The 20,962-nt window shown below is 50.3% G+C and overlaps 2 protein-coding genes and 1 pseudogene across 5 annotated transcripts in view; 2 read left to right on the top strand and 1 right to left on the bottom strand.

The window, feature by feature from the left end:
- Positions 1-5,705, top strand: part of LIMK2 (LIM domain kinase 2) — a 66,915-nt gene extending 61,210 nt beyond the window's left edge. For both annotated transcript variants that reach the window (XM_003258101.3, XM_003258100.3), the window contains 2 exons: positions 795-952; positions 3,912-5,705. In XM_003258101.3, coding sequence (XP_003258149.2) covers positions 795-952; positions 3,912-4,056 — 303 coding nt within the window. In that variant the 3' untranslated portion in view covers positions 4,057-5,705. The remainder of the gene's footprint in view (positions 1-794; positions 953-3,911) is intronic.
- Positions 2,161-5,698, top strand: LOC115836009 (annotated as a pseudogene). Its single transcript, XR_004031011.1, has one exon. The product of XR_004031011.1 is annotated as a protein phosphatase 1 regulatory subunit 14B pseudogene (transcript).
- Positions 5,706-7,506: 1,801 nt separating the features above from the next.
- PIK3IP1 (phosphoinositide-3-kinase interacting protein 1) lies at positions 7,507-18,960 on the bottom strand. Of its 2 annotated transcripts, XM_003258102.4 has the most exons (6): positions 18,434-18,945; positions 17,348-17,464; positions 17,133-17,252; positions 15,648-15,848; positions 15,468-15,546; positions 7,507-9,187 (listed from the first exon to the last, which is right to left on the bottom strand). In XM_003258102.4, the coding sequence occupies exons 1-6, from the start codon at positions 18,501-18,503 to the stop codon at positions 8,983-8,985; spliced, it is 792 nt and encodes a 263-aa protein (XP_003258150.1). In that variant the 5' UTR covers positions 18,504-18,945; the 3' UTR covers positions 7,507-8,982. The 2 variants fall into 2 exon arrangements, with proteins under 2 accessions (XP_003258150.1, XP_003258151.1); XM_003258103.4 differs by lacking the exon at positions 15,468-15,546 and having other exon boundaries at positions 18,434-18,960.
- Between the last annotated feature and the right edge of the window lie 2,002 nt (positions 18,961-20,962).

The raw sequence follows: 20,962 nt of genomic DNA on the forward strand, positions 1-20,962 counted from the left end.
TGCGAGGGTAGAGGAGAGGAGAGACAAGGAATGGTTAGGATAATGAAGGAAGGTTTTGTTTTTGAGATGGAGTTTCACTCTGTTGCCCAGGCCGGAGTGCAGAGGTGCGATCTTGGCTCACTGCAGCCTCCGCCTCCGAGGTTCAAGCAATTCTCCTGCCTCAGCTTCCCAAGTAGCTGGGACTACAGGTGTGCGCCACCACGCCCAGCTAATTTTTGTATTTTCAGTAGAGACAGGGTTTCGCCATGTTGGCCAGGCTGGTCTCAAATGCCTGACCTCAGGTGATCCACTCGCCTCAGCCTCCCAAAGTGCTGAGATGACAGGCATGAGCTACCATGCCCAGCCATGAAGGAAGATTTGTTTTAAAAAATTGTTTTCTTTAATATTAATTGAACACCTCTGTTCAGAGCACTGGGCTGGTGCCAAAGGGTTTCAGACATGAATCAGATCCAGCACCTCATAGAGCCTTAACTCTGGCACACAGCCACAAGGAGACACAGACAAGGCAGGGTGGGATGAGTGGAAGCTGCTAGCTTCCAGATGCTGATTTGGAACACTTGGCTTCTGCAGTGAAGCCCCTTCTCAGTCCTCTTCAGTAACCCAACTCTCAGTGGATACAGGTCTGGATTAGTAAGATTTGGAGAGATGATAGGGGATTGGGGAGAGCTCTCTAACCTATTTTACCACCTCCTCTTCTGCCCATCCTTCCTGTCCACATCCCAGCATTCCTTTCCCTTGCCAAGTATCTGTGGCCTCTGTAGTCCTTGGTAAACTGCTGTCTTCTTACCCTACAGATCATTGGGCAGGTGTATGCAGATCCTGACTGCCTTCCCCGAACACTGGACTTTGGCCTCAACGTGAAGCTTTTCTGGGAGAAGTTTGTTCCCACAGATTGTCCCCCAGCCTTCTTCCCGCTGGCCGCCATCTGCTGCAGACTGGAGCCTGAGAGCAGGTTGGTATCCTGCCTCTTTGTCCCAGCTCGCAGGGTCCTGGGACGTTTGCCTCAGTCTAAGGCCACCCCTGAGCCCTTCGCAAGCACAGGGGTGAGCGAAGCCTTGAGGTCAAGAATGTGGCTGTCAACCCCTGAGCCATCTGACAACATGTATGTACAGGTTGGAGAAGAGAGAGGTAAAGACATAGTAGCAAGTAATCTGGATAGGACACAGAGACACAGCCATTAAAAGAAAGTTTAAAAAGAAGGAAATTCACCCAAACCATTTGAATACAATAAGTGTATTCATCTTTCGATATTCCCCTGTCCATATCTACACATACACTTTTTTTATAGTAAATAGTTCTGTATTTTGCCCTGCATTTCCCTTGTTACTATCCAGTCTTCCTGTTTATCATTTTTGTCGACAACATGAAATTCTGTTGAGAGACTGTCTGAACATATTGTAATGTAGATATTCAGGTTTTTCCAGTTTCTCTTTACTATAGGTATTAACTACAGTGAGCAGTTTTATGCATTTAGCTGAAGTATTTTCAAAATTACCTTTATTCTTCTCAGGTGATAATTTCATTATTACCAAAGTTACCCTAGGTCTTTTCAAGTGTGTGGTTAAAAAACTAGAATCTGGCTGGGCGCGGTGGCTCACACCTGTAATCCCGGCACTTTGGGAGGCCGAAGCTGGTGGATCACCTGAGGTCTGGAGTTGGAGACCAGCCTGGCCAACATGGTGAAACCCCCATGTCTACTAAAAATACAAAAATTAGCCAGGCATTGTGGCAGGTGCCTGTAACCCCAGCTACTTGGGAGGCTGAGGCAGGAGAATTGTTTGAACCCAGGGGCGGAGGTTGCAGTGAGCTGGTATCACACCATTGCACTCTAGTCTCGGCAACAAGAGTGAAACTCTGTCTCAAAAATGGGGTTTTTTTCCTGCCTCAAAAATCATGTTTCTTTTAAAAACAAGTTCAAACATTACCAAAGTTTATAGCATAGGAAATATGTCTTCTGTAATGTCCCTTAACCAATATACCCCTCAACATTCTCCTCACCCCCAACTCCACCCTCCCAGGATAACCAGTTGGCACATAGTCTTTATTTTAAAATGATTTCCGGACAGAGAAAACGCTTCGGTGGCGACAGCTCCGTCGGCGGCCGTGGGGGACAAAGGGCGGGTGGATCGGCGGGGAGGGGGCGGGGCGCGGCCAGGCCAGGCCCGGGGGCACCGCATGCTGCAGCTGCCCCCGGGCACCCCCGTCGCCGCCCTCGCCGCAGAGCCGCGCTGAGCGAGCCGGCTAGCTAAGCGGAGCCGGCTAGCTAACCCGAGCCAGCCGGCGGGCGTCCCGGAGGCAGCGGCGCAGGGAGGGGCCCGACGCGCGCACGTGGCCCCCGCGGCAGCCTCGGCTGACAGCGGCACGACGGGGCCGGGGGGGGGGGGGGGGGGGCGGCAGTGGCTGCCCAGGACCACGCGTCCACTTTCAGAGCCCCCCCGCGGGGCCGAAGGAGAGGGCCCGGGCGGTGCGGATAATGAGGGCCCAGTGAGGCGCCAAGGGAAGGTCACCGTCAAGTATGACCGCAAGGAGCTACGGAAGCGCCTCAACCTAGAGGAGTGGATCCTGGAGCAGCTCACGCGCCTCTACGACTGCCAGGAAGAGGAGATCCCAGAACTGGAGATTGACGTGGATGAGCTCCTGGACATGGAGAGTGACGATGCCCGGGCTGCCAGGGTCAAGTAGCTGCTGGTTGACTGTTAAAAACCCACAGAGGCCTTCATCTCTGGCCTGCTGGACAAGATCCTGCCCATGCAGAAGCTGAGCACACCCCAGAAGAAGTGAGGGTCCCCGACCCAGGCGAACGGTGGCTCCCATAGGACAATCGCTGCCCCCCGACCTCGTAGCAACAGCAATACCGGGGGACCCTGCGGCCAGGGCTCCTCATGCCCCTGGCCCAGGGGTCTCTTCCCCTACCCCCTCAGTTTTCCACTTTTGGGGTTTTTTGTTATTAAACTGATGGGACTTTTTGTGTTTTTATACTGACTCTGCGGCACGGGTCCTTTAATAAAGCTAGGATACGCCTTTGGTGCAGCTCAAAAAAAAAAAAAAAATGATTTCCAGCGGTCCACATTAGAGTTGAAATTTTCTGGTGGGAGAATCTGTACCTTGTTTCTTTATAGGCCAAAGACCGCAATCCTTCAGTAACACCAGAGTAAGAACTTGAGGAGAAATTGTGAAGCTACACAGTATTTGTTTTCTAATACCTCTTGTCAGTCATTCTAAATCTCTTTATTTAAAAATATATATATACAGTATTGAATGCCTACTGTGTGCTAGGTACAGTTCTAAGCGCTTGAGTTACAGCAGTGAACGAAATAAAGGTGCCTACCCTCATAGAACATAGATTCTAGCATGGTATCTACTGTATCATACAGTAGATACAATAAGTAAGCTATATTGAATATTAGAATGTGGCAGATGCTATGGAAAAAGAGTCAAGCCAAGTAAAGACAATTGTTTAGGGTACCAGTTGCAATTTTAAATATGGTCATCAGAGCAGGCCTCACTGAAGTGACACGACATTTAAGCATAAACATGGAGGAGGAGGAATAAGCCTGAGCTGTCTTAGGCTTCCGGGGCAGCCAAGCCGTTTCTGTGGCACTAGGAGCCTGGTGTTTCCGATTCCACCTCTGATAACTGCATTTTCTCTAAGGCATGGGAGGGAAGTTTTTCTCCTATTGTTTTTAAGTTTTAACTCCAGCTAGGCCAGCCTTGTCATAGTGTTATCTAATCTTTATAGCAAATATATGAGGTAGCAGTAACATTATGCCCATTTCTCACAGAGGCACTACTAGGTGAAGGAGTTTGCCTGAGGTTATACAACCAGGAAGTAGCTGAGCCTAGATTCCTTCCACCCACCCATGGCCCTGCTCATATTCCACCTGCCTCTAATTTACCTCTTTTCCTTCCAGACCAGCATTCTCGAAACTGGAGGACTCCTTTGAGGCCCTCTCCCTATACCTGGGGGAGCTGGGCATCCCGCTGCCTGCAGAGCTGGAAGAGTTGGACCACACTGTGAGCATGCAGTACGGCCTGACCCGGGACTCACCTCCCTAGCCCTGGCCCAGCCCCCTGCAGGGGGGTGTTCTACAGCCAGCATTGCCCCTCTGCGCCCCATCCCTGCTGTGAGCAGGGCCGTCCAGGCTTCCTGTGGATTGGCGGCCTGTTTAGAAGCAGAACAAGCCATTCCTACTACCTCCCCAGGAGGCAAGTGGGCGCAGCACCAGGGAAATGTATCTCCACAGGTTCTGGGGCCTAGTTACTGTCTGTAAATCCAATACTTGCCTGAAAGCTGTGAAGAAGAAAAAAACCCCTGGCCTTTGGGCCAGGAGGAATCTGTTACTCAAATCCACCCAGGAACTCCCTGGCAGTGGATTGTGGGAGGCTCTTGCTTACACTAATCAGCGTGGCCTGGACCTGCTGGGCAGGATCCCAGGGTGAACCTGCCTGTGAACTCTGAAGTCACTAGTCCAGCTGGGTGCAAGAAGACTTCAAGTGTGTGGACGAAAGAAAGACTGATGGCCAGGAGGCACTCAAAGGGTGTGAAAAAGTCAGTGATGCTCCCCCTTTCCACTCCAGATCCTGCCCTTCCTGGAGCAAGGTTGAGGGAGTAGGTTTTGAAGAGTCCCTTAATATGTGGTGGCACAGGCCAGGAGTTAGAGAAAGGGCTGGCTTCTGTTTACCTGCTCACTGGCTCTAGCCAGCCCAGGGACCACATCATGTGAGGGGAAGCCTGCACCTCATGTTTTCAAGCTTAATACTGGAGACTGGCTGAGAACTTATGGACAACATCCTTTCTGTCTGCAACAAACAGTCACAAGCACAGGAAGAGGCTGAGGGACTAGAAAGAGGCCCTGCCCTCTAGAAATCTCAGATCTTGGCTTCTGTTACTCATACTCTGGTGGGCTCCTTAGATGCCTAAAACATTTTGCCTAAAGCTAGATGGGTTCTGGAGGACAGTGTGGCTTGTCACAGGCCTAGAGTCTGAGGGAGGGGAGTGGGAGTCTCAGCAATCTCTTGGTCTTAGCCTTGTGGCAACCATTGCTCACTCTTCAACATGCCTGGTTTAGGCAGCAGCTTGGGCTGGGAAGAGGTGGTGGCAGAGTCCCAAAGCTGAGATGCTGAGAGAGAGAGCTCCCTGAGCTGGGCCATCTGACTTCTACCTCCCATGTTTGCTCTCCCAACTCATTAGCTCCTGGGCAGCATCCTCCTGAGCCACATCTGCAGGTACTGGAAAACCTCCATCTTGGCTCCCAGAGCTCTAGGAACTCTTCATCACAACTAGATTTGCCTCTTCTAAGTGTCTATGAGCTTGCACCATATTTAATAAATTGGGAATGGGTTTGGGGTATTAATGCAATGTGTAGTGGTTGTATTGGAGCAGGGGGAATTGATAAAGGAGAGTGGTTGCTATTATCTTGTTGTTATATCTATTGGGTGGTATGTGAAATATTGTACATAGACCTGGTGAGTTGTGAGACCAGATGTCATCTCTCTGGTCAGAGTTTACTTGCTATATAGACTGTACTTACGTGTGAAGTTTGCAAGCTTGCTTTTAGGGCTGAGCCCTGGACTCCCAGCAGCAGCACAGTTCAGCATTGTGTGGCTGGTTGTTTCCTGGCTGTCCCCAGCAAGTGTAGGAGTGGTGGGCCTGAACTGGGCCATTGATCAGACTAAATAAATTAAGCAGTTAACATAACTGGCAATATGGAGAGTGAAAACATGACTGGCTCAGGGACATAAATGTAGAGGGTCTGCTAGCCACCTTCTGGCCTAGCCCGCACAAACTCCCCATAGCAGAGAGTTTTCATGCACCCAAGTCTAAAACCCTCAAGCAGACACCCATCCTAGAGAATATGTACATCCCACCTGAGGCAGCCCCTTCCTTGCAGCAGGTGTGACTATGACGTTTTCCTGGCCTAGCTCTCACATGCCAGCTGAGTCATTCCTTAGGAGCCCTACCCTTTTATCCTCTTTATATGAATAGTTCTATAGCCTGGGTATCCTGGCTTGCTTTCCTCAGTGCTAGGTGCCACCTTTGTAATGGGAAGAAATGAATGCAAGTCACCCCACCCCTTGTGTTTCCCTACAAGTGCTTGAGAGGAGAAGACCAGTTTCTTCTTGCTTCTGCATATGGGGGATGTTGTGGAGGAGTGACCATTGGGAAGGACAGTGCTATCTGGTTAGTGGGGCCTTGGGCACAATATAAATCTGTAAACCCAAAGGTGCTTTCTCCCAGGCACTCTCAAAGCTTGAAGAATCCAACTTAAAGACAGAATCTGGTTCCCAAAAAAAACTGATGATCTGGAGTACGCATTGCTGGCAGAACCACAGAGCAATGGCTGGGCATGGGCAGAGGTCATCTGGGTGTTCCTGAGACTGATAACCTGTGGCTGAAATCCCTTGCTAAAAGTCCAGGAGACACTCCTGTTGGTATCTTTCCTTCTGGAGTCATAGTAGTCACCTTGCAGGGAACTTCCTCAGCCCAGGGCTGCTGCAGGCAGCACAGTGACCCTTCCTCCTCTGCAGTTATTCCCCCTTTGGCTGCTGCAGCACCACCCCCGTCACTCACCACCTAACCCCTGCTACGTTCCAGCCTTTGACAAGGGCTGTCTAGATATTCATTTTAACTACCTCCACCTTGGAAACAATGCTGAAGGGGAGAGGATTTGCAATGACCAACCACCTTATTGGGATGCCTGCACACCTGTCTTTCCTGCAGCTTCAACCTGAAAGATTCCTGATGATAATAATCTGGACACAGAAGCCAGGTGCGGTGGCTCAAGCCTGTAATCTCAGCACTTTGGGAGGCCTCAGCGGGTGGATCACCTGAGATCAAGAGTTTGAGAACAGCCTGACCAACATGGTGAAACCCCGTCTCTACTAAAAATACAAAAATTAGCCGGGTGTGGTGGCACATACCTGTAATCCCAGCTACTCCGGAAGCTGAGGCAGGAGAATCGCTTGAACCCACAAGGCAGAGGTTGCAGTGAGGCAAGATCGCGCCATTGCACTCCGGCCTGGGCAACAAGAGCCAAACTCCATCTCAAAAAAAAAAAAATCTGGGCCGGGCGCCGTGGCTCACGCTTGTAATCCCAGCACTTTGGGAGGCCGAGGCGGGTGGATCACGAGGTCAGGAGATCGAGACCACGGTGAAACCCCGTCTCTACTAAAAATACAAAAAAATTAGCCGGGCATGGTGGCGGACGCCTGTAGTCCCAGCTACTCAAGAGAGGCTGAGGCAGGAGAATGGCGTGAACCCGGGAGGCGGAGCTTGCAGTGAGCCAAAGATTGCGCCACTGCACTCCAGCCTGGGCGACAGAGCGAGACTCCGTCTCAAAAAAAAAAAAAAAATCTGGACACAGGCTGCAGTTGTTACCTTCCAGTAACAGGGCCAGGATGAATGAAGAAAAGGCCCAGAGCTTGCCACACAGGTGTTGACAAGGTAACCCAAAGCTTCTCAACTTACACGGAGCGTTCCTGTTACCCCTCAAAAACTTGGCAATATGGAATCTTTTTTTTTTTTTAATTAAATCAAATGCAGAGCAATTTCCCACACTATATGCAGGTGTCAGAATGAGGTATATAAAACATGTATATAGAGAAATGCCTTTATAGAAAAGTAGAAACCAGTAATATTCTCTTCTCCAGCATCACTAACACCAAGAGACCCCCTGAGGTCTAGGTCCCCAAAGCAGGTGGCTCCATAGAAAGCCCCACTAACCCCTGTCTCCACATTGGGCAGTGGAAGGGCTCTGGAAAGGAAGCTCTATGGCTAGGGGCTGCCAAGGCCTCTGAGTGTGACATCACGGGTTAGAGGCCCTGCTGAGCTGCTAGCACAGTGCAGTGGAGAAATGTTGCACTCAGGAAGCTGGGCTCTTGCCATGCCAGTAGCTTGCTTACGACCTTGGGCAAGTCACTTTTTCCTCTCTGGGGCGCTGTGTCTGAAAGGTTTAATGAGCCCTTTCTAATGGTTCTTTGATTGCTTTATAAGTTAGGGGCTGTGACCCTAGCCCCATTGCCCTACAGGAAGGTGCTGACCTGGATGCCCGCAGGACCACCTGCTAAATCAGGCCCACTTCAGGAGCAAGCCCTGAAGTGCTTTATTACCTTGCCTCTGAGCTTAGTTTCCAGATTAGCCTCTTAGAAGCAGCTCACAAGGCCCCACAGTGTAATTCCCATAGGTTAGCTAACTCTCTTACCTGTGCAAAATGAAGACAGGTCACTATCCATCCCTCAAGAGAAACTGGGGCATCCCAGGTCTGCCTCTGCTCCTGTGGCCAAAGGCGGAGCAGATCCTTCTCTATCCTCTTCCTAAGTGGAATGCTCAGTGCAATTCTTCCTTATGAAACAGGAAGAGTCCCTGGGCCCAGGCCTGGCCCACAGTTGTCAAGGCACATCATTGCCAGCAAGCTGGAGCATACCAGCAGCCACAACCTAGATCTCATTCCCAACCCAAAGTTCTGACTTCTGTACAAACTCATTTCCAGTTCTCAGAGGTCAGTAGGGAGTTCCATCCCAAATATTTTAAAAACTAAATATATTTTTTCAATGCCATCCCTTGACCTGCTTTACCTTAACCATGAATAACAGTGTATGCCACTCAAGCCCATGGTGGAGACTGAAGCCACCTTAGTAAAGCACAGAGGAGCCTGGGGGAGCTCCCCGTCTATCCCTGGTTCAGTTCCAGGGGTGCAGGCAATGTTTGGAAGCCCTTAGCAGCAGCATCACTGTGGGAGCTGCCACTGTCTACATCCACAGACAAAATCTGCTCCAAGGGATGGAGAAGGAGCACTGTTAAGACTCTTCCCAGCCTTACCCTCAGCCCACAGTGCCACCTGCTTCTGTCACTTATTAGGATTCACCAAAAAAGGGGGAATGGTAGGGTTTTAACCAGAACACAAAGTGGTAGATCCTCCCAGCTGTAGGAGGGTGGGCTGTCCTGCACCAGTGTCTGCATGGGCTCCTGCCCACTGAGGGGGCTCAGGCCCCAGGAGTCCCAGCCTGGCCCATAAGGGGGGTGCTGCCCTCCTGAGGGTCAACTGGAGTCTGGCTGGTGTGGACCACGACAGTCTTCTCATCCACAATCTCACAGGTGGGGTTGGTGAAGGCAGACAAGGGCAGAGTGATTCGCTGCATCTCCCTCTCACACACTTTCTGATCATGCTGTTCTTTCAAATCCTTCCCCCTGGCAGGAAAAAAAACAAATAAACATTCAGGCTATGCCTCCTGCATAGCTTTGCTCATTAGATAGCATCCCTGAGGCTCAGCAAGAGCAGCAGCTTGCCATCATCACAACAAATCAGTGGCTGAGCCAGGACTCAAACTCAGGTCCAGGATTCTAGGATATCCATTTCTGCAAGACTGCGTTAAACTCAACAAGAAGCTCCTGCACCTCTGGTCTTAGGTTCTCCATCTGTAAAATAGGGTGACAGCAGTATGGACTTCATACAGCTTCACCAGGGCTCAGTGAAAATAAAGTAGAGGACAGAGACTTTTTTTTTTTTTTTTTTTGGTTGAGACAGGGTCTCAACATGTTGCCTAGGCTGGTCTCAAACTACTGGGCTCAAGCGATCCTCCTGCCTCCCAAAGTATTGGGATTACAGGCGTGAGCCACTGCACCTGGCCAGATAGAGACTCTTAAAGCAAGACGGTTTTGTTCTTTCAGCCCCAGAGACCCAGAGAACTATCTGAACTTCGGACCTAACCCATAAAGTTGTCCAGAAAACTGACCTGATCATCCTGCTGTGAGACAGCCTCCCAGAGATGCTTATTACTTTTAATAAGCATCTACTAAATGTCAGCTACAGGCTTTTTTTTTTTTTTTGGAGATGGGAGTTTCATGCTTTTTGCCCAGGCTAGAGTACAATGGCACAATCTTGGCTCACTGCAACCTCTGCCTCTCGGGTTCAAGCGATTCTCCTGCCTCAGCCTCCCAAGTAGCTGGGATTACAGGCATGTGCCACCACGCCCGGCTTATTTTGTATTTTTAGTAGAGATGGGGTTTCTCCATGTTGGTCAGGCTGGTCTCGAACTCCCGACCTCAGGTGACCCGCCCACCTTGGCCTCCCAAAGTGCTGGGATTACAGGCATGAGCCACCATGCCTGGCTGCTCAGCTAATTTTTGTAGAGGCAGGGTTTCACCAGGTTGGCCAGGCTGGTCTCTAACTCCTAACCTCAGGTGACTCGCCCACCTCGGCCTCCCGAAGTGCTGGGATTACAGGCATGAGCCACCACACCCAGCCTAATCCCCCTTTTATAGATGAAGAAACTGAGGCTTTTGAGTTTAACTTCGGCGCCTTGCTTTCCTCTGCAACCTCCTTTACCTGTGGCCTGCTGAGCTGCTGCTAATGGCCAGGCTGCATCATATACAAGCCTTTAGGGAAAAAAAAATCAATTTGTATTAACGGGGCAGAGCAGGGCTGGAAGTGCAGTCAAGGGTAAAGAAAGCAGATGCTGGGACTAGTCTGGATTAGTCTCATCCATTTAGAAGCCTGGAAGCACACTCAATCCCATGTGCCTGCTGTTAATGGTGCCTGTGAGTCCTAGAGATGCAGTGGCTGCTCCCAGCTCCCTTGGGTGACCTTTGAGAGGCCACTAGGCCTGCTACACTGACCATCAGGCAGCCTAGCCCCTTCTCACTGCTTGGGGGTAGGGGGTGGTTAGCCTGGGTGTTGTGTGACAGCCAAGAAGGAACAAAAGGCTTATTCACTGACTTAGTTCCTCTCCTAAGGGAGTGGAGTGGTGTTGACTTACAGTTTTTCCCTCCCCTTTTTATCAGAAAATAAGACCTCCCTCTGAAGCTAGTGCAGACACTACACTTAGCTCCTCAGTCACAGACTGGCCGTTTGAACCTCGTGGCCTAGACTACCAGGACAAAGACCCAGCCAGGCTGAGCTCCCACCCGCCCCCATTTACAGCCCTTCCTCCCCTAAGAGGAAACCTGGTGCCTGCCCACCCTTCTCAGCCAGGGAAAAGCTCCATCCCATTAGGCAAGCCTCATGGCCTTTGGCAGAGCTCAAGGCTTACAGTACCTATCCTGACTGCTTGCTCCAAGGCCAGGGTGGGACTGGGAGCTGAGCTGGCCAGAGACAGCAGGTGTAGATGAAGCTGCTGCCTGCCTCCAACTTCCTCTCCCAGAGTATGGAAGCACCACAGACCTCGTTCAGACTACACGGGTTGTCTTCAATTATTACTCTGAGCCGCTGCTGTTTTCCCAGTCAGAGGCAGTGCTGTGCCACACTGCTGCTCAGGAAAAGTTCCCAAGGCAGCTACAGGTAATAACCACAAGAGCAGCCAACATTTATTTCCTGCTTTCTTAGTAAGTAAGGCCCTACTGTATGCTGCCTCCAACTTCCTCTCCCAGGCTATGGAACACCAATTGTATGCCTAAACTATACTGTCCAATTTCATCCTCACAACCTATGTGGTATCTATTTTGAAATGTTTCATAGATAGGAAGGCAGATGCAGAGAAGTTACACTATTTGTTCAAGCAAATGGCAGAGCTGGGAGTTGAACCCAGTCTTACCACCAGCAATATTGTCTTTTTAGGAAATAGAGTTGGGAGGATCACCATACCTAACCCCCTTACAGTACAGATGAAGAAATTGAGGTCCAGAGAAGGTAAATAATTTCTCCAGTGTCACATCCAGAATAGGTGAAAGTTCCAGAACTAGATCTTGTTTCTTCTGACTTTAAACCCAGCCTTTTTTTAAGTTTCTATTTTTCCTACTTTCCTTTGCAATTCAAAGCAAATTTACATGAGGCTACTGGGCCTCATTGGACTTGTTGGAGATACTGATACTCAGACATATGTTACTAGCTGCCATTGTACTTAACTAGTACATTAAGCTAGTACGTTTAAGCCATTGTACTTAACTAGTACGTTAAGCTAGTATGTTAAGCCATTGTACTTAACTAGTAAGTTAAGCTAGTAACATACGTTACTAGCTGGCCATTGTACTTACCTCTGCTAGGTCTCAGCTCCTCACTAAAATCTAACAGTGCTCCTAGTGTGGTTGTGAGGCTTAGTCAAGATAATCAGGAGGCTCATGCCTATAATCCCAACACTTTGGGAGGCCGAGGCGGGTGGATTGCCTGAGGTTAGAAGTTCGAGACCAGCCTGGCCAACATGGTGAAACCCCGTCTCTACTAAAAATACAAAAATTAGGGCATGGTGGCGGGTGCCTCTAATCCCAGCTACTCGGGAGGCTAAGGCAGGAGAATCACTTGAACCCAGGAGGCGGAGGTTGCAGTGAGCCAACAGAGCGAGACTCTGTCTCAAAAAGAAAAAAAAAAATTAAGAAAAAAAGATAATTAGGGAAGAGCGTACAGTAGGGCCTTACTTACTAAGAAAGCATGAAATAAATGTTGGCTGCTATTGTGATTATTACCTGACTGGTGTGCTATTGTTTCTGTTTACATTTAATACTTATAATAATCTTAGACGGGTAGGTGTGGAGGGAGGATGTATCCCCATTTAACAGACAAGATACCAAGGCTCAGAGGACACCTGAACCCACACTCAACCTACAGCTCTTTTCAGGACACTCTGCTCTCTCACTTTAGGAAAAGATGGAGGCTACAAGCTTGTTTTTAAGCCCACATGCGGTTTCCTGTTGTACAGTCTGTTCTCAGAGCAGTTCTGCTGAGGAAAGGGGTGATCTGGTCGTGACGGGGAGTCTGGTGACTGGGTGCCCTGCCCTGAGTTTACAGGAAAATAAATTTAGGCCTCAGGGCAGTCTCGTGACAGCCTAGAGGAACAAATCTAGAAGAAAAAGACTTCCACTGGACACCAGAACTGAGCTCAGAATTAAGAATGTTTAGTCAGTTCAAGCACCTGGAAGGCCTGGAAACTGTCACAGGATTGCAGGACAGCCAAATGCTGTCGAGTGGCTGATGAAAAAGGAGATATTTCAAGGACTAAACTCAGCCAATGTGGCTTAGGTCTGCTTATGAATTGTAAGGCCAGGGCCACTACATCAACTCTGAAATGAACAAGCAGGTGTCCCTGGACCCGCCATGTCAACCATCCCATTGTGGGAAACAACCTCAGACTGGGCATCAGCATGTCCTCCCAAGCCAATACTTTCCCTCTCTGGACCTCTGCTTCCTGCATCATAAGAAATCAGAAAACACTAGTCCATTACCCACTTTTTTTTTTTTTTTTTTTTTTTTTTTTTTGAGACAGGATCTCACTCTGTCACCCAGGCTGGAGTGCAGTGGCACAATCATGGCTCACCGTAGCGACTTCCCAGGCTCAGGTGATCCTCCCATCTCAGCCTCCTTAGTAACTAGGACTACAGGCGCCCACCACCATGCCTGGCTAATTTTTGTATTTTTTTGTAGAGACAGGGTTTTGCCATGTTGCCCATGCTGGTCTCAAACTCTTGGGCTCAAGCGATCCACCCGCCTCTGCCTCCCAAAGTGCTAGGATTACAGGTGTGAGTCACTACACCTGGCCCATTACCTACATTTTTTTTTTTTTTTTTTGAGACGGAGTCTGGCTCTGTCGCCCAGGCTGGAGTGCAGTGGCACAATCTCAGCTCACTGAAACCTCAGCTTCCCAGGTTCAAGCGATTCTCCTGCCTCAGCCTCCCAAGTAGCTGGGATTACAGGTGCCCGCTACCATGCCTGGCTCATTTTTTGTATTTTTAGTAGAGACAGGATTTCACTATGTTGGCCAGGCTGGTCTCGAACTCCTGACCTCATGATCTGCCCACCTCGGCCTCCCAAAGTGCTGGGATTACAGGCGTGAGCCACCACGCCCAGCCACACATTTTATAGAAAAGAAAAACAGCTATCATTTACTGACCACCTACTATGTGCCACACCCTGAGCTAAGTAGTCACAAGCCTTAGCTCCACACAATAATGCGGAGCAGGAAATTGAAGCAATTTGCCCAGGGTCACACAGATAGCTAGTTAGAGGACTTCTCTCCACCAAATGCTAGGTGTGTAACCTCAGGTAAGGTATATAATCCCCTCTTGCCTCAGTTTCCTCATCTGTAAATTGGAGATAATAACAGCATTTACCTCATAAGGGTGATTATAAGAATTGAGTTAAAGCATGTGCTCGAAGCAGTGTCTGGCATATGGTACATGTTTGCTACTGCTGTTATTATTATACCCAAACTTCCCCCTTTTCATCTGCAGTGAGGAGGTTGACTTCAAGGCCTCTAAAGATGCCCTGCTGGGTGATCCACTGAGGCTGTGGGCTCAGACATGGCCCTCACCACTGGAAAATGCAGGCTGCATGCCAGGCATGGTGGTTCATTTTGGGAGGCTGAGGTAGGAGGATAGCTTGAGCCCAGGAGTTTGAGACTAGCCTGGGCAACACAGTGAGACCGTCTCTACAAAAAATTTAAAAATCAGCCAGGCATGGTGGGACATGCCTGTAGTCCCAGCTACTCAGCGGGGGTGGGTGGGGGTAATCACTTGCGCCCTGGGAGGTTGAGGCTGCAGTGAGCCGTGATCGCACCACTGCACTCAAGCCTAGGCAATAGAGCGAGACCCTGAAAAAAAAAAAAATCAAAGAAAGGAAGGAAAGAAAGGGGAAGGAAGGAAGGGAGGAAGGGAGGGAGGGAGGGACAGAGGGAAGGAAGGAAAAATGCAGGCTACTGTGTCATTTTCCTCACAGGAAGTTTTCTCAGACCACAGAGGAGAATATTACAGACACCCAGGGCTAGAAGTCAAATCCCCTGATTTTGCCCAAGAATGGCAAATTACTTTCCAGAATCAGCCAGTGCTGTAAAGATGAATGCCAGCCTGGCTTACCATCATGCACCAGTCACTGACGGGCATCTCGTGGGACCTTTCAAAATACGCATTCTTCTGCTGTCCCAGCCACAGGTCATGTCCTTGAGTTTCACAAGTAGCCTCTTTGGCTTTCTCACATGTGGTGAAGAGTGGCAAACAGACTTTCTGTTCTCCAACTCACTTTTTTCTTCCCTAGCAGAGGAGATCCCACTGCTTATAGCTGACGAAATTAAGCCTCAACTGCAACAGTGGCTGGAAACCTTTTCTAGTAGCAGAATTTTATAACTCACAGAAAGAATTTGGTCTTAAGGTCCCTGCAATCAGTGTGGAGCCTGATTTCTGCAGTGCCGCTCACTTCAATGCCAGGCATGTTGGATCAGACAGCAGGGAATTTGCTATCAAAAGAGCTGGGTCTGAATCCAGGTTCTGCCACTCCCAGGCTGTGTGACTTTGAGCAAGTCTCTGACAGAGGCTTCTTCATTTGTAAAATGGGGAACAAGAACATCCCTCACAAGGCTTTTAAGTGAGGTGTAAAGGCACCAAAGGAAAGGGTTTGTCCAAGGTCAGCAGATAAAGACTAGGACCAAGTCTCTACATCTTAAGCTGATTTTCAACATCTTGCTTCCTTTTGGGTAAGAAAGCCACAAAGTTTGACTTTGTGTACCTTCCTCCCCTCCTCCTAAGAGGGCCCAGAAGAGAAGCTACTGACCTCTTGTAGGAGTAGCCCAAGATGATGCCAGCTCCGATGGCAATGATGATCACCATCATGGTAATGCCCAGCACGTAGCCTGCCAAGGATAGGGCACAGGGTCCCATTAGCTACACCCCAATCAGCAAATGACATCTCTTGATGAATCCCAACAAGGGCAGGGGTGGGGGACCGTCATACCCAGAGTTCCCAGGTCCTTTTTCTCCTTGGAGTTCATCCGCACCCGCTGGCTGATCCCAATCACTGGCTGCACAGCTGCCGCCTCACTCCGGGCGGGCAGGGCGTTGGCAGGAGCGAACACCTGCACCTCATCTGCACCTGGCCCTTCAGACGCTTCCTCGATTTCTGTCGTGGAGGCTGGCAGGGCCTGGGAGGTGGTCTCTGGAGATGAGGTGGGAAACAGCTCTCATCAGGGACTGCCCTGAGTGAATTCCACAGCTGAACCTGGTCCGAGTGTTAGGGGAGATGGAGGTGGGTCACCTAAGAATGTCCCCCCACACACAACCCAAAGTCAAACTCTGCCCCAGAGGCAAGAGCAGGCCTGAGAGGGCTGAACCATCTCAGGGACAAGGCAAGTGAGAGGGGAAAGCTGTAGGGAAGGGCCTCTCTCCTACCTCCCACGTCTTTATCTGTCCAAATCCTTGCTATTTCCCAAGGCCCCTCTCGGTTGCGGTCCTCTGCAGGGGATTCCCTCCACCTCTACTCCAGGAAACAACCCATGCTTCCTTTAAGCAGCTCACATCTAAGCGTACGCTCTGTGCCAGTCCTTACGAGAAATGTTTTACTTTGTGCCGGGAGCGGTGGCTCACGCCTGTAATCCCAGCACTTTGGGAGGCCAGGCGGGCGGATCACCTGAGGTCAGGAGTTCGAGGACAGCCTGGCCAACATGGTGAAACCCCGTCTCTACTAAAAATACAAAAATTAGCTGGGCGTGGTGGTGCACGCCTGTTATCCCAACTACTCAGGAGGCTGATGCAGGAGAATCACTGTAACGCGGAAGGCGGAAGTTGCAGTGAGCCGAAATTGTGCCACTGCACTCCAGCCTGGGTGACAGAACGAGACTCCGTCTCAAAAAATAAAAAATAAATAAAATAAATAAATGCTTTACTTTGATTATCCCATTTAATCCTAGAAAACTGTCTTGCTGCTTTGGGAGAAAAAAGCCTGCGCTCTGGAATCTAAAAAACGTGAATTCACATCTGTCCCCTGCCATTGCCTTTGGTAAATCGCTTAACTTCTCTGAAGCTCAGATGCCCCAACGGCTTCTTCCCAAACGGCTTCTTCCCGCGGTGTGTGTCGGGGGAGGTAGGGGAGCGGGGGTTGTGAGCAGTGTGGGTTTAGCGCACTGCAGACCCTCGGCAAACGGTCAATAAACGCTGAGGGGCCAAAAGCCACTCCTCAAGGCGCGCGGCGGAGAGACCCAGCCTCGCCCCAGCCTCGCCCCGCGCAGTTGTTTACAAGCGTTCGCGGCGGATGAGCTCATACGAGTGACGGCGGCGGCCAATGGGCTTTGAGTCCCGCGGCCTGGAGACAGCCCTGGCCAATCGGACGGCGCGGAGGCGGAGCGGGGCCGGCCGGCATCGCGCGGCCGCACGTGCGCGGCGGGTGTCTCACCGCTTCCTGTCAGCGCCAGGCGCGGGGATTCCCGGGGTCCCGGGCAGGTACCTGGACAGCTCAGGTCCTCACAAGGCCGTTTCTCAGGGACGCCGGCCTCGCCGCTGACATAGCACCAGGGCCCGCGCGGGTCCTCGTCCGGGTTTCGGCAGTAACTGTGATTGCCGGCGCCTGAGAGGGGAGAGAAGGAAATGTGTGCCGGGGCTGGGACCTGGACCGCGGCCGCCGCCCGCCAGCCCCGGCGCCGTCCCCCGGAGGACACTTACCCAACACGGGGGCCAAGGCCAGCCCGCTCTGCGCGTCCAGCCAGTTGAGGCAGCGGAGGCCCGGCGCGGGGGAGGTCTGGTCCTCCCGGTACAGGTGGCCGTTGTCCCAGAAACAGCCTGTGAGGAAGAGAAGCCCCCGGACACAGAGTAGCGGGCAGCGAACGGAAGACGCCCAGCGTGGCGGGCAGGGGAGCCGGGACCACCCGTGCCGAGTCTCAGCCTGGTTAGGGGACCCCGGGCCCTGCTGGGCCTCCCTCTCCTCTCGTGGCAACACCCCCACGCCCCACGCCCCCCCCCAACCCCACACACACCTCAGGGTGTGAAGCCCCTAGCCTGTGCCTGACCCCCAGTCAACGCTAAGAGACTGTTAGGTTTTATTTATTTTTGAAAGCCGGAAAGCGCTGCAGAAGTGCAAAGGGTTGTTACTCTTGAACTTGTGACCACTTTGGAGGAGGAGATGGAGAGGTGGAGGCCTGGCTTAGGGTCCCTTTGAGGAGATGGGAGTTTTGGGACGGTGGGCGCCCAGACGTGACATTTATCCCTGTGTTGTAATGGCCACGTTACATAAACTCCGGTGTTTCCTCCTCCACAGATACGGCCACCTTCTGCCCGTTTAACAGGCAATACTCCCTCCCAGGAGAATTCTCAAGGAGCCTTGACTCCGTCAGGCAAAAGATTCAAGACAGCCTCAAACGGAGGAAACCGGCCTCATCGCTGACTGGATGAGACCCGAAGCTCCCACTACCCTCTGCAGGAGAACCACAGAAGGAGGCTGGGGAAGGAGGACCACACCATGCAAAGGGCTTAGAAAGAACAGGACTTGGGGAGTAGGGGAGATGAACCCCCAAGCTCCATCCACTCATGAGCAAGGAAAGGCAAAGAAGGGGACTTCTTGCCTTTGTTCTTAATGGCAAAGATGGAGCTGCAAGCCCCTGACAAGGAAAGGAGGGGTGGAAAAGCTTTCACAGGACAACAGAAACCGGCTAAACGCTTCGTTTCCTGTCATCCTGGCCCTGTTTGGGAAATAGGGGCTTTACCCCTTCTGTTTCATGAAGTTGCTGCGGAAAGGAAAGATTGTAATCTCACCTCCAGATCCATAGGCTTCTGCTAGGAGCATGTTGCTGACGAGGAATGCTTGTACCCAGGCCAACAGCATCCTTGCCTCCTTCGTCTTGCAGGTGATTGAACGACCAGTGTTTAACCGAGGCCCCCTTGGCGGCGGCTCTGCCTCCCAGTCCCAGCCTTGCAGTCAGACCTGCCCTTGTTATGCTGTTCTGGTAAACAGCCTCTCTTTAGAACTGGGAGCTTCCCAGCTAGCTTGCTGCAGCGCGAGCTGTTTTTCAGCTGAAAGGCGCCCCCTGGGTCCTAAGCCTCCTAGGTCATGCAAAATCTAACTCTGAGCCAAGAAAGGAACTCAGCCAAGAGATGTGCAGATATAAGATTGTGCTTAGCAGCAGATCAGTTTGAGACCTGCGAGGCCGCATCCCCAGGGTTTTTCATCTCTTCTGTTTCCATCTGTGTGAGTACAGAAAAAATAATTCTATCAAGGGCATCATGGGATGTGGGAAATGATAAGCACTAAAACACAGAACAACTTAGGGAGCTATGCACCCAGGAGGAATTCATGACCACATAGGGGGCAAAAATAAGAGTATCTGGTGGGGAGTGGAGTAACAGTTTTTTATTTGTTTGTTTGTTTGTTTGAGACAGAGTCTCACACTGTCGCCCGGGCTGGAGTGCAATGGCACAATCTCGGCTCACTGCAACCTCCACCTGCTGCGTTCTCGCAATTCTCTTGCCTCAGCCTCCGGAGTAGCTGGGATTACAGGGGCACACCACCACACCCAGCTAACTTTTTGTATTTTTAGTAGAGACGGGGTTTCACTATGTTGGCCAGACTGGTCTTGAACTCCTGACGTCGTGATCCACCCGCCTCGGCCTCCCAAAGTGTTGGAATTACAAGTGTGTGAGCCACCGCGCCCGGCCGAGTAACACTTTATACCCATCCTTGAAAAAGAAAAAGGGCCTTTATGAACACTGACACTAAAAAAAAAAAAAAAAAAAAAAAAAAAAAAAAAAACAGTAACTTGGCCAGGGTCAAATCTGTCACATTGCTTTTTCTTACATTTGAGGTTTTTTGGGGTGTTGTATGTAGTAGGAATATAGAAGGAGTATCTTTAGTTGAAAACACATGTTACGCAAACATGGAAAAATAGGCCGGGCGCTATGGCTCACGCTTGTAATCCCAGCACTTTGGGGGGCCGAGGCGGGTGGATCACGAGGTCAGGAGATCGAGACCACGGTGAAACCCCGTCTCTACTAAAAATACAAAAAATTAGCCGGGCGTGGTGGCGGGCGCCTGTAGTCCCAGCTACTCGGAGAGGCTGAGGCAGGAGAATGGCATGAACCTGGGAGGCGGAGCTTGCAGCGAGCCGAGATCGCGCCACTGCACTCCAGCCTGGGTGAGAGAGCGAGACTCCGTCTCAAAAAAAAAAAAAAAACATGGAAAAATTTGCTCAGCTACATTGTAATAGTCTACCCTTTCTGCCAGCCCTGAATTGTATAGAGGAAGTTAAGTAAAATGTTTGCTTTTTTTTTCCCTCACCCTATAGGAAATCCATTTGCTGTAATTTATATCCGTCATTAAATCTCACCATATTCATTTGACTTAGGCCTTTTGTAGTTAGGCAGAAGGGCCCTTCTTCCTGTTTGGCTGACAGCTAAAGTTCCCAGGCAGCCTCAGTAAACTGAGAGATAGAGCAGAGTGATTCGTCAAGACTACCTTGTGACTCAGTCAGATCCCAGAATAGAAATGGGAAACTCTGTTTCAATCTTGCAGGCAGTAATTTAAGGAGGAAAACAACTTTACTAATTTTTTTTTTTTTTTGAGACGGAGTCTCTGTCTCCCAGGCTGGAGTGCGGTGGCACCATCTCGGCTTACTGCAACCTCCGCCTCCCAGGTTCAAGCAATTCTCCTGCCTCAGCCTCCCAAGTAGCTGGGATGAAAGGTGTGCATCACCACGCCTGGCTAATTTTTTTTTTTTTGTATTTTTTTAGTAGAGATGGGGTTTCACATGTTGGCCGGGCTGATCTCAAACTCCTGACCTCAGGTGATCCACCCACCTCGGCCTCCCAAAGTGCTGGGATTACAGGTGTGAGCCACCATGCCTGGCCACTTTACTAAATAAATTTTAAAAGCTTTATCAGGGAAGAAAGCTAGTGTGAATTCAACTAATCTGAGGTGAATCTGAATTCACTACACTCATAGAAAGGATAGAGAGATACATTTAATTCACTCTTTAAAATAGTTTACTGATAATGTTTGATCCCTTTCGTCCATTTAATAAGATACATTGCTTTGTTTTTGCGATCATTGTCCTATCTCCCCACCCAAGCTTCTGATCCTCTGACTCTTGACTTGGTCTACACTGTGAATTACACCCTAGAGTCTAAATTTATTCACACATATATATGTACACAGATATGGCAAAATTTTAAAATTTGATCAAGTGTAGTGGCTCACACTTGTAAATCCCAGCACTTGGGAGGCCAAGGTGGGAGGATGAGCCCAGGAGTTTGAGACTAGCCTGGGCAACATAATGAGACCCTCATCTC

Source organism: Nomascus leucogenys, chromosome 7b, assembly GCF_006542625.1.
Source record: "Nomascus leucogenys isolate Asia chromosome 7b, Asia_NLE_v1, whole genome shotgun sequence".
NCBI classification, from domain to species: Eukaryota; Metazoa; Chordata; class Mammalia; order Primates; family Hylobatidae; genus Nomascus; species Nomascus leucogenys.

What these genes read in the sequence shown, in the direction of transcription:
- PIK3IP1 (XM_003258102.4), bottom strand. Translation starts at nt 18,503, where the DNA reads ATGCTGTTGGCCTGGGTACAAGCATTCCTCGTCAGCAACATGCTCCTA. An exon ending in AGAAGCCTATGGATCTGGAG is followed by an intron (nt 17,465 to 18,433) that starts GTGAGATTACAA and finishes TCTTCCTCACAG; the next exon opens with GCTGTTTCTGGGACAACGGC. An exon ending in GGCCTTGGCCCCCGTGTTGG is followed by an intron (nt 17,253 to 17,347) that starts GTAAGTGTCCTC and finishes CTCCCCTCTCAG; the next exon opens with GCGCCGGCAATCACAGTTAC.